The sequence below is a fragment of the Alligator sinensis genome, unplaced genomic scaffold (assembly GCF_000455745.1).
Source record: "Alligator sinensis unplaced genomic scaffold, ASM45574v1 scaffold13_1, whole genome shotgun sequence".
Taxonomy (NCBI): domain Eukaryota; kingdom Metazoa; phylum Chordata; order Crocodylia; family Alligatoridae; genus Alligator; species Alligator sinensis.
The window spans coordinates 595,008-612,507 of NW_005841909.1; the positions used below are offsets into that span (position 1 = coordinate 595,008).

Here is a 17,500-nt window from a genome sequence, read left to right on the forward strand (position 1 = left end):
AGGTTATCTCCTGGGATCTCCCTTCTCCTAAGTATAGGACAGCCTAATGACTGGGAAGGTGCTTTAGAGGTCTTGGTGATTTCCACAGTGTCCGACATCTACAGAGAGTTTCTGGATGATTTTGTGTGAAAAAGAAATGATAGGTGCTGCCTTCAAATGCTCCTCCTAATACTGGAAGAAATGCAAAGGCATAGGGAAGCAATCTTTGGTCTCTTTGCCATGGAAAAGAGCCTTGCCTTTTACCCATTGACTGTATATATTGGGTCTATGGGGATAGCCTAAATCCCTGGATAACAACTGGGATATTTTTGAGTCCAACAACCCTCCTGTCCAGTTGTATACTCAATATCCCTTTTATGTGGATCATCTGATAGAGGCCAAAGTACAAGACAGTCAAGCTCACAGGAGCATCTGCACTGATAATGCAAGGAAAGAGCCTCTTGATTCCCACTCAGTAGTTGACAATGGCTGTGCTCGTTGTGTCTGCTTAGATCAGCACGTGCTCCTGTTGATGCTGGAGACCTGGGTGACAGCCTGACTATGCTCTCACCTGCAGGTAGTTAAACCCTGACCTCAAACACATTCCTTAACTGTTTGCTCGCCTCTGGCGAGCTTCAAATCCTGAGCAGCTGGCGCCCTGGGTCCTAGCATAACATGGGCTTCTCACTTTCACGTGCATGGTAGATGGGATGCATCTTGCCCGTTGGGCCTATTTCTGGGTGGAGTGAAGCCCAGCTATAATCATGCTGAAGAATGGATTTCTCACTTCCACATCCAGGCTACACACTGCTGTTTCAGAGAAAGCTTCTCTCTGTGCAGGCGGGGCCAGTCTTTAGCTTTGCTGGAGTCCGAACGCAGAGCTTTGGCTTACAGGTGTGGTCACCTAAGCAAGCTCCTGCCCTTCCTCCTGGGAATATAACATTTTGAATAATTCCCAAGTCAAAAACATATACTAGAGTTGTTGCCGGGCCACAGAGTTTGCTGCAGTGGTTCTGGACCTATCCGTTAATCTTTTTAAATCAACATGGATGGGAGAGAGGGAAGGCAGGAGCAAAGGCATCTCAGGCCAAGATTTTCAGAAGTGATTAGCTAACTGATGTGCTTTCATTTTAGGGTGTCCTAAAGGGAACTGATTTTCCGAAGATGGTTGTCAGTGGAACGGCTCTGAAAATAGTCTCAAAGCTGCTTCTGTCTTCCTACCTCTTCGGGAGATTTGGGAAATCAACTGCTTCAAACAGGAATGAGCAAACCCTTTGCTCGGGAAGCAATGAAGGGCTATAGGTGTGACTGCGCTGGCATCAAAACTCTGCGATGTAGGTAGTGCTTACATTTGACTTTTCTACACAGCACGGTTGTGGGTCCAGAACACCAGATTTCCCAGCTATGCCATGAGCTTTCCCCTCCCGCCTTTTGGTGGCATTTCCTACTTCTCTCTTTTTTTGATGGAGGAAGGCAGGCAAGGGAGGGAAGCTAAACAACTGTTTGATTTGTGCTGCTACAGGTCAAAATGGGAGCAGAGTGGCCAACCCCTGAAACTCTGATGAGTACACAAGCCACCCTCTACATTTTCAGGAGTCAAAATGTTTCAGATTGGGGAAGAGGTCAGGAACCAGAAAACTCTTTCAATATGAGTTAATATTTATACCAAGAACAACGCGAGAAGTACATCTTCTGAACAAAGACAACAGCTTGACACATTTCAACACCTATGCTTTGCCAAAGCTTGAAATCAAAAAAGAAAAGCCCAAGATTTTGACTTCAGAGGAGGGCAATTTAAAAGCATACTTTGTAACCTCTTATTTTTCATTTCTCGGTGCAATAGCCCGCTGCATTTGTACTTCACAGATTAGTACGTAAAAAAAGGCAACTTTTTCGGTCACTGTTCCTGCCGGATGTTGACCTTAATGAATACAAAGAGTTCATTTTCATATTATTTCAACACTACTATTATTAGTTTAGAAAGTGACCCCATTTACCAGATTGAACGTCCCATATTCTTCTCTGAGAAAGTGGGTCAGAAATCCTTTAAAAGTCGTCTGGTCTCCCCAGGTCCAACGTGCACAATTGAGGTAGGATGAAACGGGCAGATAGAGATAAGGCAGCAAACCAGCCAAGAAGCAGAAACCCAACTTCAGCAAGTGGCCTAGGGACAATTCCTGCACCAAAAATGTGTCAGATTGCATAACAATGTTTATTTCAGTTTAATCACGCTGGAACTTCAAGAACAGATAAAGAAAAACATCAAATATATTTACGTAGAGCTGATCTCTCAATTTATAGTAAGTCCCTACAAAATGCTATGTTAAACCTTACGATTTTGTGGATTACGAGGAAACTGCATCAAACTGATCTCCTTTGCATGGCAGGGTGAAATTTAAGTGAAGCAAATAATATTAGCTAGGACTCATGAGTATCATATTCATTGCATCTTTTACATTTAAATCATGTCATGACATGCATAGATGGCTAAGGCACTGCAAGGCTGAGATAACCCACTTTGCAGTGATTAAGAGTTGGCTAGTATTCCATCTGGCAAAAAATGCTGCTCCAATATAGCAGCTTGCATCATCACCATGATCAGGAGTTGGTTCTGCCATTTACTTTATCATGATTACACTGGCTAAATTGCTTAGGATAACTTTTGGAGTGGGATTTTCAAGACTGCCTGAAGAAGGTAGGCACACAAGATTTTCAAAGGGACTTCTGTTTATAACTTTTAAGTGCTTTTGCAAATCCTACCTGAGATTATTTCACGCTCGGTTTGTCATTAGCAGCTCTCTCAATCAATCAACACTATTTCCTTTAGTGCCTGGGTTTATCTTGAAGAGACAATGTTCAAAAATCAGTTTCCACAAATAGAAAGATAGGCTTAAAGGTTGGTGGCTTAAGGCCCTCCAGAATGAAAGTTATCTTGGAGGATGTTTTATTAAATTGAGAAACTAGCCTATCATGGTTTTCTGAAGTGCACAACTATGGAATATCAAAAGTATTCCTGCGATACGTTACATCGGTATGATATTCCTTCTACTGGAATCCATGGAGCACTCTTCCTCCTCTTCTCTGGTTAAAAGGGACTGTTTCTGGTAAATATACTTAGATGACAGTTCATATTCACCTCACCCGGGGCTTTATAAGTTGTACCGTCCTAAAGATGCAAAGCCCTTTTACTGGATCACAGACTGATTAAACAAATGGTCTTTGACACAACTGAGGCCCGACCCGTCAAACAGTAAACAGTGGGCACAGACTGGTAGCTGCTGAAGGGATCAAAAGCACAACGGCAATGTGCTCCAGAATCTAAACCATATTAAAATGGGCTGGCACATTTGCAGAAGCTGATGCCTTTTGCACTGCATTTGCCCCAGCCAAAGCCCATGTGTTACAGTAATCCAGTTTGGAAATGATGGATGTTTGATCTGCAGCTGGATCTTGAAGAAGGAAGTCACATTTTCCTTGCAAGCTGGAGGTGAGGAAGACAATGGTTTGCACCAATGATGCTACTAAACTGTTTAAACTTAGTGATGAGTATGACAGAACTGTGAACTCGCATCACTTCGACACACAGAGAACTGGAGACTTTAATGGAAAGAGAAAACAGTCTTTCGCTTGCTTTACTTTGATTCAGGCTGAGTTTGAGCCAGCTCCTCTTCATCTGAAAGCTAATTTCTTCTAATCCTGTGACATCCTTGAGATACGCACTATGGTGAGGTTAGTGTGCTGATGACCAGACTCCATAGCATCTTACAGCTTCGCCATCCAATGCCAGACAGATATTGAAGAAGATATTTGGAGAGGAATGACTTGGAGGCACTTAAGTGATGTGTCCTACGCAGCTAGTTGTTTCCAAAGCTGCAGAGAGCCCACATAATGGGGATGTGGTTCTTGTTCACTACCACCGTTAACCATATGAAGACAAGTCTTGTGGCTTCAAAGGATCTGGATTTGCATATTGCTGCCAACACCGGCCAGAAGCTGAGAGAGGTGGAGCCCACACTGCTTGTTAAGTGTAACTCTTTACTGAACAACAGCCACCAGCATTTTTTAACATTTTTTGTTTGGAGGAAGATCATTGAACATGGTCTCATTTCCATACGCTGGGTGCATCTACACACGTGCTTTACTGTGGAGCTGACTAATTAGCTCCGCAGTAAAGTGTCACAGTCTATACATGCACCGGTATTAGGGCACAGAAAACTAATTAACTCCGCTGTAACACAGTACTATCAGAGACGGTACTACTTTACGGCAGAGCAATTAACTGGGCTGAAATGCATGTGTAGACTGTGACCGGGGGCATAAATTGCACCCGGTCAGACCAGCCTGCCAAGGGCTTGCTGCACCTACTGCCTGGTGCCAGCCCAGGCCTGCTCTGCCCTGGTTTAAATTGCTGCTGTCCTGAGCGCACACATAGATGCTGTGCCTGGAAGCAGTTTACTTGGGCTTGAACTGCTTCAGCATTTATTGTGTTGCATTAATTTCACATGTACAATAGATGCACCCAACTGAGGACTCCCGTAACGCTCATTGTGGTACACAAGGTGTTCTTTGGGCAGTTCCACAGGCACCCTGCCCCAAGAAGTCTACTGAATAAATGGACAGCTCTTCAATACTCATGATACTGAAACCTTCCGAGTCCTTAAAAAAAAAAAACAAAACCAGCCCATAGCTATGAGATCAGACTAATGGATTCTAACTTTATGATGTCTAAACTCAATCATAACCTTTCTCAGCATAGATTATCACTACGCATACATTATAAATCAATACAAAAAAGAACATCAAGAGAAAAAGCAATAATTTGGAGTTACAATATGCCCTTAAAACACACTAGAAGAATGACCTACTTGACTATTCTCAGTCAGGAGTAGTTAAGGCACTTACCATCTCTTTGAAAAGCTGCAACAGAACCCACGGTACAATGCACAGCACGTAAAACACTATGGTGTGCTGATTGCACAAACTAAGCCCACAGCAAAAGGCACCAACTCTAGATATCTGAAAGGAAGAAAGTAAAGTGCAATTATTCTTAGACGTCTGGAAAAAATATACATACAATGGAAACAACATCAATATGATCTCTGGTCATCTTATAATGAAATGCAGCTATACTACTAGTATTAAACACTTTATATTGTCATAAAAAATGCTACTATTTTAGTGCATTTATGGGTATGCTGCATGTTTTATATAAAAACTATTTAAGACATTTTTAATAAAGTTTATAATCAGCATCAATAGCATCAACTTTTACACTATCTCTAGACAATATAAACAAAGGTGGGATAGCAATAGCTTTGCATGAGGAGTCCACAATTGACCCCCAGTGCTGCTCGTAGTCCAGCTCACAGGGCTGGGGCAAGGGGTCAGTCTAGCGAACTGCGGGCCAGGTTTGACACCCATGGTCTAGAACGCCAGCCTAAGCCCAGACCATTGCTACAGTCAAATGAGCAAAGCAATTTACATCAGCTGAGGATCTGCCCATATATCTTCTGCCATTCAGCTCTGGCAGGGCAAGTCCTTTGGTTTTCTTGCTGCTTGGGTACTTTCATGCTGACACTGTAGCCAGAGCTCTGCTTGCTTTGCTAGCCAGTTAGTGTCAGATATGTGAAACATGAATATTCATCCTTCACTCTGGGATGTAGGATATTGATGTGGAAAATACTGATAGCCTGACATTTTACACTGAATACGACTTCCCAACTACCAAAATCACACCATTTCACAACTACATACAAAGACCTTCAAACAGGCCTTTGGGATCCAGACAATCAAAAGGGACTGTTCAGTTGGAGCAAGCTAAGGATCAAGATGCCTTTGAAAAAAAAATTAGGCTCCTTAAGAAGGAGCCTCTTAAATTGTACCTCTTAAATACAAAGCACTTTCAGATGTACAAAGATATCCAAAAACCTGAAGCAACGGAAAGTCATACATCCTGGCTGCAATTCCCATCACAAATTACAAACCATAACTTTGAAAATGTTAAGCCACAGCAGGTGCATCTACACATGCAATTAATGCGACTGAATATACGCTGGCTCAATCTGAGCCAGAGTAAACTAATCCTAAAATTGTTGTCCCACACGTGAATTTAGGGGCAGTAATTTAGTGCGGTGTAGGACAGTACCCACGTCTGACAGGACTATCCTACACCGGAGTAAATTAATCTACTGCGCACTAATTGCGGCACATAGATGGTGATGCTTTACTGTACATTAGTCTAATGCACAGCAAAGTGCACGTGTAGACGCACCCAGCGCTGTGGAGTTCAGGGGTTAAGTAATAAGCAGAAGAGGGAGGGGGGAAATGTTCGTAGCAATATTCAGGCAAAAGAAAAAATCTCCTCCAGAAATTCTAGACTATTTTCATATCCGTGGGATAAGTAAAAAGAAAACACAAGTTCTTAAAAATGATTTGAATGTATTATCTTCTCATGCAATGTGAAATGCAAGCCCAGTCCTAGAGCTGGGGAAAAGGCCTCGCTGAATCTATGTTTCAGTGGAATGCTGAATTTGGTTACATTAAAATCTTCTGTAGACAGTCTTTGTTTCTCACAGAAAATATCACCTCTTGGCTTGGTGGGGTGGGGAGATTAGAAACAAAAAATTGTCTATGCAAAGTCTAACTTCTCTGCAGAGCGTTTCAACAAAAATGGGATTTTTCACCCCAAATCACTTCCACCAAATCTTCCACCTTGCTCTCTGAACAGCACTTAATAGCTTCCATTTTGACACCTGACTATTGGGCCAGATATAAGAGCTTTGCACCTCACTAGAGCAGCCAAGTTTTCATACGTGCTCAGCACTCAGCAGCTTGTACGGAAAAGGGATGCTGAGCACTTCTAAAACACTGGAACTTTCTATTTAAATCAAACTTAAAAGGAAAAAAAAATCTACAACCCAAATACAATAGTTAACATCAAAAACAAAAGAATAGCGCATGTTGTTCAAAACAGGTTACCTTTGCTCTCTCTTCTGCAGTGGAGGCCTCCTCAAAATGTACAGTAAGAGCCAGAAGCAGCCCCACAAACAGATTGTTTAAGCTAAAAACCTCTGCCGCAATGGACCACTGCCATGTTAGACGAGAAAATGAAAACACCCCCGCAGCAAGGATTCCTCCAGCATATGAGCCAGAAAGCCTGCAAACACAGATAACATGAAATCTTCTTTTCCAACAAAAAGAGCCTACTTTATTGTCCTTTTTCAACACACTGTAGCAGCAGAAATTATGACTGCCACCCAGCACCCTTCCAAAACATTATATGGTTACCGTATTGCTTCGCCTAATAATTTCCTTACACAATTAGGAAGACCAGCTATTAACCATGCTATATGCTCTGCAAGGCTGTGGATGCACGTTGTCAATGACCAATGGCTAGCGTGCCACACACACTATCGCTATCAAGCATAGTGGTAACTTCGGGGATACGTGTCAGTTGAGAACCCCTGATGAGTGATGGCATCGTGGGTCATGGTACACCCAGCCAACGAGTCATGCTTTTAACCGGATACTCTTGGCTGGGAGAATCTGGGCAACGGTGCAGACTTAAATTCATCGAGACACTGAATAAAAAGTGGATTATGGATATTCATGACGGATGGCATTAGAAAGCTTTCCTATGGGTGAGCTTTGAGCTTCTTGGTGGGGGTGGGAAAGGGAACACTGACAGCCTGGGAAGGAAAAGTGCACCTCAGTGCTAGGAGCAAGGCCAGGGATGAGAGGAAAAAAAATAGTATAAATTGCAGCAAAGCAGCAAGCATAAGGCACAACAGAAGCAACATGTGAAGCACAGAACAGCTGGACACTTGCAATCTCCCCTGGCAAATCCAAGCCTCACCACAGTAATCCTGGCCATCGTGACTTCCAGATTCGATTAGTCCCTGGGCTCTCCAGGAACAGCGTTCCAAGACCCCGTAGTTGCTACAGCTAATACTAAATCCCCATTAGGTGGTATATTACCCCCCCCCAGGCGGTGGCTAACCCCCCATAACATATTACACCAGCTCTTCAACAGATGCTCTGGCTTCCTACTCCATTCCAGCGAGAGTCCACCTCATTTATTTCAAGCTAGCTAAGAGACTGCTTCTTCCGTTGTGTCACGAAGACAAAGATGAGAAGGGGGCACTTGAGATGGCCGTCCTTGGGATTTAATCACCAGGGCAAAGGGTGGAAGACCCTTGCCCCAAAAATTTAATTTCCCAGCTGGCCTGATTGAAGGCATGGGGGCAGAGAGGTGAAGGTATTCTGGTACAAAGCCATGCATTTGAGCCTTGCTCTGGACTCATGCCAAAGGCTCCCCCAGTCAACCAAGTTGCAAGGGGGTACCTGGTCATCCACCCCAGAAACCGAAAGCCAGCCAGACAAGATGCTGGTCACAATGCTCCCTTGCACAGACAAGCATACCGCAACCATGCTTGCCAGCCGAGTCACCCAGACTGGAGATGTTATCTTGGAGTTGGTGTGACCCAGTGAGAACGTATCGACATTGAGGGCCCGGGATGGGTCTTTACTAGGATGGTGGTTAATTTATTTTGAGGCTTGTCACCACATTTGGCCTGTGGTTTTTATGCAGTCAGCAGGTCCCTCGACGCATGCAAACGGAACACTTTGGCTGCTCAGAAAGATTTTCCTTAGCTCCTGCTCTAAATAGTTTTTAAATGTTTCTAAATAGTTACTGCGCCGATGCAGATACGGTTTGAAGGAAGTCGCCAGCGATGCCGCCTTCACCGGTTCATGAATCACTCAAGCTGATGAGCACAGCAAGTGTTTGCTTTTTTTGTTTGTGTGTTTTTAAGGTAGTAACGTTGGGGTAAGTGGGAGTGTACAAGCAAGGCCCCACCTCTACCTCACCGATACCAGGGAGCAGAAGCAGCAGGTCGTCAGTAAAGGCTCCTTTCCTTGCCAGAACTAAAGCAACTTGGACCCATCAACCTTTTGGGTGCACAGCAAAGCTAATGGATCTAAGCAGAGGTCAGAGGGCAGCTCAGGCATTTGGGGTGAATGTCTTAAAACCCAGGGGTGGCCAACCGTTGGCACGCACAGCCACTATGTGTGACAAGCAGGGACAACGGCAGGAGAGGAAGGGGAAAAGAAGGGAGCAGGGGATCCAAATGGCACTTAAGGAAGGGATGGGGATAACCTTGTGGGACCATTGCCTTAATCTATAAGAGATGGGAGGCAAGGTGACTAGCAGACAGAAATGCAGGAGACCTGGCCTCCCCCACCACCTTACTGGGTGACACTCTCCTTATCTGTAAAATGTGGTTAATACTTGGTCTCTCTGGAAAGTGATTTGAAATCTACAGGCGAGAGATATTGTAAAACAGGTCCAAATGATGGCTATAATGCGCTGAGGCATCTGACTTGCCATGGCTTGGTTGCAGGGAGAAGAAGGACAAGCGCCACTGCTACTTTCATTGCTAGGACAGATTTTTATTCTATTTTAGAATATTTATCACAGACCCGGCTGGTCCCAAACGAGTGCCCTTCACTGTGAAGCTCTTACAAGGTTTAACCATTCCCAGGCCTATTAGCTTGGTTCAAGCTTTCCCCTACACTCCTACACCAGCAAACACAAAAGAAATGCACATTTTGTCAAAATATACTTTTCAACACCAAGCCTACAATGGAAGAGAGCACTCTACAACCCACTTCCCAAGAGAAAATACATACCCCCATTTGTACGTTCAGCAATTGGTTCCTGAAACAGTATAGGCTGCTTTGCACAATAGGATTCCAGCATACTGGCACAACTGGCTACAGCTCACATAATCCCTGGTCGCCCTGGGCCAAGCTCCCAGATGTTAGCTCAGACCTAACCATTGTGCCTGAGGTTCTGATGACTTTCTGAATAAATCAATATAGAATCTGTGAGGAAAACGCAAAATTTGGGACTATTTTTGTTAACACTCCAAGTGATTCAAGTGACTCTCAGTCATCACTGTGATGCCACCTAGTCCTCCATGAGTCCCGGGAGGGGAGATGCAGAACCCTTTACAGAAACCAATTTCTGGGTTCCAGCTGCTAATAGAGCAGGAAGTCATGAAGCTCCTAAAATAATCCCAGTACCTGCCTAACCACAGGGGCACCAGAACTCACCCAATCAGGATTTTACCATACGGGCTGCCCAGGTACCATGAGCAACAAGTTTGGGTACTACCCGAGACCTGTAGTGAAAACCCAAGGAAGAAGCATGCTTAAGTCTGCTTAGCCCTTTGGAAAGCCCACACTTAAAATGCTACATAAAATACAAAACTTCTTTTGCTTTAGAAATGGTTGTGGCAGGGATCAGGGGAAGAGTTTCATAGTTGGTAGGGGCAGAAGGGACCTGAGCAGATCATCAAGTCCCACCCCCTGCCATGGGCAGGAAAGAGTACTGGGGTCAAACGATCCCCGCTAGGTGATTATCCAGCCTCCTTTTGAAGACCCCCCAGGGTAGGAGCGAGCACCACTTCCCGTGGAAGTTGGTTCCAGATCCTAGCCACCCTGACTGTGAAGCAGCGCTTCCTGATGTCTAGCCTGGATCTACTCTCAGTCAACTTATGGCCATTATTCCTTGTTACTCCCGGTAGTGCTTGGGGGAACAGGGACTCTCCCATTGCCTGCTGGTCTCCCTTGGCCAGTTTATAGACAGCCACCAGATCCCCTCTCAGCCTTCTCTTGTGGAGGCTGAACAAGTTCGGGTCCCGTAGCCTCTCCTTGTAGGACCTGCCCTGCTGACCACTGATCATGCAGGTGGCCCTCCTCTGGAGGCTCTCCATGCTGGCCACATCCCTCCTGAAACGCGGTGACCAGAACTGGACGCAGTACTCCAACTGTGGCCTGACCAATGTCATATAGAGGGGGAGGATCACCTCCTTGGACCTGCTCGTGATGCATCTGTGGATGCACGACAAGGAGCGGTTAGCCTTACTGACCGTGTCCTCACATTGGTGGTCCATGTTCACCTTGGGACTCGATAATGACTCCAAGATCTCTTTCTGCCACTGTGCTGACAAGAAGGGAGTTCCCCAGCCTGTAGGTCTGCTGCTGGTTCTTCCTCCCCAGGTGCAGCACCTTGCACTTGTCAGTGTTGAAACCCATCCTGTTCTCATCCACCCACCTCTGTAACCTGTCCAGATCTAGTTGCAGCCTGTCCCTCCCTTCTAGCGTGCTCACCTCTCCCCACATCTTAGTGTCAACCGCAAATTTGAACAAGGTGCTTTGCATCCCCTCGTCCAAGCTGCTGATGAAGATGTTAAACAGTGCGGCCCCAAGGACCGAGCCCAGGGGGACCCCACTGCCCACATCCCTCCAGGTCGTCCACCACCACCCTCTGGGTGTGGCCCTCCAGCCAATTTCTGACCCATCTGACTGCGTAAGCATCGACGTCACAGTCGCCTAATTTTTTATGACGGAGTTTTTTTTAAGAGGGAGGTTTTGTCTAGTTTAAAGAAGGGTGAAAATTTGCAGGCAGTTTACCTACACAGGCCCTGCTTTCACAGAGTTTGAACCTAGCAAGAACATGCTTTGGCTTAAAGAGTGTACTTTTGCCTGAATACGTAAAAGTCCCCAGGTACATAGCAGCTGAATCACAAAGTAGTTATTTTGTGTAAAACGATGAGCATGACTGTTTGCAGCACAAACCGCTACACATTTACCCAAGCCACCAAAGTAACAATCCCTATTTTAAGGGAGACTTTCCTCTTCTGAACAGGAGAGCTGTAAATTTGGCATTAAGGGCATTTATACACATGGTCTGGGAGGTAGGGCATGCTTTAGAGTGGCTCCAAGAACCACTCTAATTAAAACACCCAGAGCGTCATGTGTATCAGTGTCCCTGCACAGAAAAATGGCAGTAGGGGCGCTTTAGCTAAAGCTGAAATGATCCATCAGACTTGATTAATCGAGTCTGCTCTGACGCATGTTGGAGCAGCCTCAGTGTAGGTAATTACAGTGCACTGGAGCAGCCTCAAAGTATGTACGCCCTGTGAGTTTCTATGTCTAAGGGTCAATTCAACCATCTCCTATCAAGCATATGTTAAAAGCTGTCACTGCAAACCGAGTGGGTTATCAGTCAACCCTTTCTATGCAAGTTCACCAACCAGTCTTACAGGACTCTGGGATGAAACTCTGCTTTTAGTCACACTTGACAATTCCACTGCCTTCAGTTCATGCTCTTGGTGACACCCACGTCACCGTCACCTTGGCAGATTCCGATTAGTTTTCACACGTGTATCCAACGCTTTGTAAATGACTCAGCGGTGTCCTAGAAAGGGAATCAAGGAAAAACTAGTAGGTAGGACATTAGTAAATACATCTCTCCGACACAAACAGCGAAATCCTTTTCCCTTGAACACATTTGCTTTCTCACCCCTTTTCTCTACCTCTTGCCTATTGAGGGCTCAGTGCTACAGTGAATAATATAGAGCCCAAAAGACATCAAGGGAGCTTCCACAGAGGGCTGGGGGGTAGGAGGGAGGTCTGCCTGTCGCAAGTTTACTGCAGAAGCAGCTTCTTTGACTATAAACCCTTCAAGGCAGCAGTTGCCTTTTCCTCGTGAGCGTGCATCTGAAGAACACACAGCGGTAAGGGACTCTCATCACTAATGTACATCAAACTTAAAAATAAATGATTTTAGAAAAATGGCATTTTACACAAGCACTTTTTAGAGCGGGACTGACATTGAAACTCCACACCATAAAAAACACCGTTTGATTAAATGATGAATGCATTCTGAACAAAAGATCTTTCTACCAACAATTACACAGTGAAATGGCAAGTCACCGAAGTGCTACTGAGCGAAGCTGAACGTCGCTCCTTCCATTTTGACTTGCCATTTCTGATGTGCCAGGCCAGCAATGCTGAGCTGCTGGCAATCTCCTCCCAGTGGGCAGAAACATCTGTCCAACCTGGAAAGAAGTCTGGCCTAGAGGACTCACTGGTCCTGGTGCTCTCACTTCCCCAGCTGTTAAGGATGTGGTGCTCAGATAGAGAGGGGCACATGAAGGGGCAGATTACAGGTATTAAATAAACCAGGGATCACTCCTGGTCCTAAGTATGGTAAGCACACTCCTCCTATGGGAACTGAGTTGTAAAGGGAAGGGGTCATAGCCTGACTGATGCTAATCTGTCTCCTTGTATTTATGGCTGGATCCTTTTGAAGACCCTAATTTAAAGCACTAACTTGGCTACCTGATCAAGGCACAGGCAGTACTCCAGGGGTTGTGATGGAAGATAGATGTATACCACGGAAGAAGGAGGAGAGGACCTGGATACTGAGAAAGTGGTGAAGACCATACCTTGGATGAAAGCATGAGTTGTCTAGAACACTGCTAGGTCAACTTTTTTCCCCATAGTAGAAATAAAAATAAAAACCCTTGGTGTCTCAATCCTGACCCAATCCTTGTGTGTACAGCAACTGTTCTCTGCTTGCCTGCCAGCAAAGAGAAGCCACAAAGCAGGCTTCCAAGGGATTCCTGGCACAGGGGTGTCCTCAGCTGGCACTGGGCAGAAGGATGAGGGTAACCTGATCTCTAGGGAATTCACTATCATTCCACGTAGAAGGCAATGTCCCCTAGCCGATAGCACGGAGAAGTGCATGGTACTGACTGAGAACATCCCAAGTTTGCCACATCTATTCAGGGAATAAGAAAGTGTCTAGCTAATGCTTTGCTAAAGGAGTTTTCACAGAGACTGTGGTTAACCTTCTTAGAAACCATGTGAGTGGAGTTAGCTGGGCTCTTGGGCTTCCAATAACTAGTCTCCCTTAAATGTAGGGCAAACTGAAGGAGTCTTTCCCCAAATCCTAGTTACCAATGAGACCAGCTCCAAAAGCTTTTTATTTTTAACAAGGGGGAAAGATTTTCCCCCTTATCAATCATCTAGACAAGGAGTTGGGAGCAGAACTACTAGAGGTGGGTAGAGAGCCACCCTTGACAAGTTGAGAGTATCAGAGACGGGATGGATGCAAGTTTAAAGCTGTCCATTCAGACGTGTTTCTTGCTCCTGATGTTTATCATTTTTTCCACTTGCATTTAAATATTTTGCTTTTTTCAGACACCAAGGGACATGGGCAGTCCCCTGTGACTTGCATTCATAAAACACAAAGATACTATGAACTGATTTAAATAAATAATAAAGCAAGTCACTGATTTCACTAATGACTACATCACCCGACAGAAATCCTTCATTTAAACAATCAGTTTTAATCTTGTTCTGCCTTTGTCCTTTTTACTTGTTTTCACAAACCAAATGTATCCTTATTCTTTGGTAATCATTATATACAAGAGTTTCTACGTAAATATGGCCTTTATACTAAATATGGTACTACTTTTTACCAGACAGAATTGTATATTAGCTACATTAATTGTATGAATAAAAATGTAAATATCAGTCTAATTTTTTTTGTTAGAAAAAATATGAATTACATTTCTTACTTAGTAGATTTTTTTTTTAAACTTACAAGGCAAGTTAAACCACATTTAGGTGGAAACTCGGTTATGATGTATTTTATTAGTTGTAGGAAATGACTTTAAATGTGCTAGATAAGGAAGAAACAAAGTTAATGAAACACATCTTCTATTTACAACTCATCTGTTAAACCAAGGAAGCAGTACCTGCAGTGAGAGATGTGAACAGGTGCTGGTTATCATGCCCTTAAAATTTTTTGAAATAATAGAACTTATCCTTACACCTTGTTTTTATTCACAGACTAGAAGAAGAAACAAGCTTTCCAATTTGTTTTTTTTCCAAATCTCAGTTGATTTATTAACTTTGACTAAATGAGTTTATGACAATAACTACCTGAATTAACTGAAAAGAAGACAAAAGTCCGCTCCACACCTGCAGAAAAGGCCACTGATGGCTAAAGTTGGTCCAGCACTTCAAAAGCGCCAAGCCTAGGTGCTTCAACGGCGGTATTCACTGGTACAGCGGTTTGACTCTTTAAAATGTTAATAGCAAACAAATAACAAAAAACAAAAACAAATGTGGTTGAATATTTCTTATTTAAATGTTAATTAGTTTAATAGATCAGTGAACCCAGAACTTTATATAGGTTGGCATGCTTTCCAATTTAAATATACCAGATTTGTAAAGTATTTCTATTGACAAAAATATTGATTTCTTACATTAATTTTTATCCACCCAAAAGATAGAAGTGGCAAGGGAAAACAGAATAAGATGGACCAAACCATTTTACCAATGTAACTGGTGCAACTCCCCATCTCTAACGGAATAGCTAATGACCCAACAGGTCTAAAGAAGAAACACTTCTGGTCGTGATACCCTTCTAACAGAGGCAAGCTTAAGGTCTGACTATACCTACAACAGGTGAGCTTCTCATTAATTCAAAGCCACGATGCTTTCTACCAATGTCTTTAAATTTCTTGTTTTGTTTTTCAAATGCCATGCTCTTTTTCCAATCCCCGATAAAAATAACATAAGCAGCATTTGTGTTTCAATGCTAAAATAAGGACTATTTTTAAAAGGAACTGAAAATAAAACATGATTTCATCATTAGTGATACAAATAGTCCAAAAACAGGACCTCTTTGTTTGAGTGCCTGTCTCACACACATCTAATCACAAACACTTATTTAATGACAAAAGACCGTTTCCACCGCTCTTAGAACTGAAGAGCCAATACAGGTACTGCAGGGAATACTCAAGTAGACTATTCTTCCTTGAGTATTTTCAGTTGAGCAGCCACTTAATTTCTGACCGCAAATGCTGTCACTTATATTGCGTGAGGAAGTAAAAGGGAGAAAGAACACAACTTGATTCTTAGATCGCAGGCTGAATCTTCAGCATCAGTAGAAAAACCATCATTTGATGTATAAACGGAGCAAATGGGAGAGACCAAAATTGCATTTTTAAACCCACTACCCCATCATAACGTTTCCAAAAGGAAACATTTTCCATAGCACAAAGCAAATTTTTAAAGTACCAAAACACCACAGATTACAGGAACAAAGTATTAATTTAATGAGTGGTCTATCATCAGAATTTGTCATTAGACTCCTAGCAAAGTTATCCAATGGGTAGTAAGAGAGGTAGTAAGCCGTGTAAAACTGAATCATAGATTTATAGAAGGTGAGGCTTGAAAGGGACCTCAGGAGGTCACACCTAGTCCAACCCCCTGCTCAAAGCAGGACCATCCCCAACTAGATCATCCCAGCCAAGGCTCTGTGTAGTCAGGTCTTTGTGGACACAGCACTCCAGATGTGGCCTCACCAGTGCTGAACAGAGGGGAAGAATCACTTCCCCAGTTCTGCTAGCAACACTTGTACTAATGCAGCCCAGTAGGCCATTAGCCTTCTTGGCAGCAAGGGCACATTGTTGGCTTATATTCAGCTTCTTGTCCACTGTCACCCCCAGGTGCTTTTTTGCAGAATTCCTGCTTAGCCAGTCCCTAGTCTGTCCTAGTGCATGAGATCGTTCTGTCCTAAGAGTAGGATTTTGCATTTGTCCTGACTGAACTTCACTGGATGAGATTTCTTTTTTGTCCAATCCTCCAATTTGTCTAAGTGTCTCTGAATCCAGGAAGGCAGCAAGGTAGGGAACAGGCTACCTGAATCCAAGATGCATAAGCCTTCATGAGCAAGACCTTACAGAGTCTTTTCAGTGGCCTCCAAATGCCTGTATTGAACACCACTATGTTTTCTAAAGCTTCCTGGCATCAGAAGGTGGAAGGATCTTACACTCAATGAAGGAATGAAGATGCTCTGCTCACTAGGGTGTTTTTGGTTTGCTTATCGTTGAAGGCTTCATTAAGGAAAAGGCAGAAGACAGAGAGGCCGGACAACGAACTCCTCTGCCAGCTGTGCTTAGAGCAGGAGTTGGACCAGGCGACTTTTTGAGGTCCTTTTCATTCTTAGTCTTCTGTGATCCTATTTACTTACAGAGTGGATGAGTTAAAGGAAATAGCATTGCAAGAGCTTGTGAGCAGTGCTTTAACAACGTGGTTCATCCATACAGGCATTCATGCCTTGTACTCTACATAAACTATCAATAAAAAAGGACTGCGATGATGGTTTTTAACCCGTGATACGATTAAATCTTGGCCCACTGCCTCAGTGGCTATGTCAGAAATAAGGGCCACATTATTCTCCTCAACACGTGCCAGAGACATCCACTGACAGCAACTGAAGTTCTGGATGGAAACATGAACAGCTGTTGTTACCAACCTCAGTGGGGTCAGGTTTTCACCTTGAGTACGTAAATCAAGTGAAAGTCAGTTTCTGGGGGGGAAAACCCCCATTTAGCTCAGGTTATTTCCATTCTTGTTTGTCAAAAGGAAACATGCAAGTATTTCAAGAGCTAGGATGTAGACCATGATGTCGAATGCACATCCAGGAGTAACAGTCTTATTTCTGTCAAGAACTTAGGACGTTCAGAAAGAGCTCTACATGTGGCATCCTGAGCATTTCTACCTGGTAACTAATTACTGCTTACGACCCATTAGCCTGCCCCCCCTACAGACTGTCTAACGGGCCTAACCCTTGCAGAACTGGGTTACAAAA

At 43.8% G+C, this 17,500-nt stretch overlaps 1 protein-coding gene across 1 annotated transcript in view; it reads right to left on the reverse strand.

Annotated features, from left to right (window-relative positions):
- TMEM260 (transmembrane protein 260) overlaps positions 1 to 17,500 on the reverse strand; it is a 189,868-nt gene that overhangs the window by 18,852 nt on the left and 153,516 nt on the right. The window contains exons 5-7 of the mRNA XM_025197941.1: positions 6,958 to 7,135; positions 4,882 to 4,995; positions 1,977 to 2,156 (exon numbers count right to left, since the gene is read on the reverse strand). Of these exons, the coding sequence (XP_025053726.1) occupies positions 1,977 to 2,156; positions 4,882 to 4,995; positions 6,958 to 7,135 (472 nt within the window). The remainder of the gene's footprint in view (positions 1 to 1,976; positions 2,157 to 4,881; positions 4,996 to 6,957; positions 7,136 to 17,500) is intronic.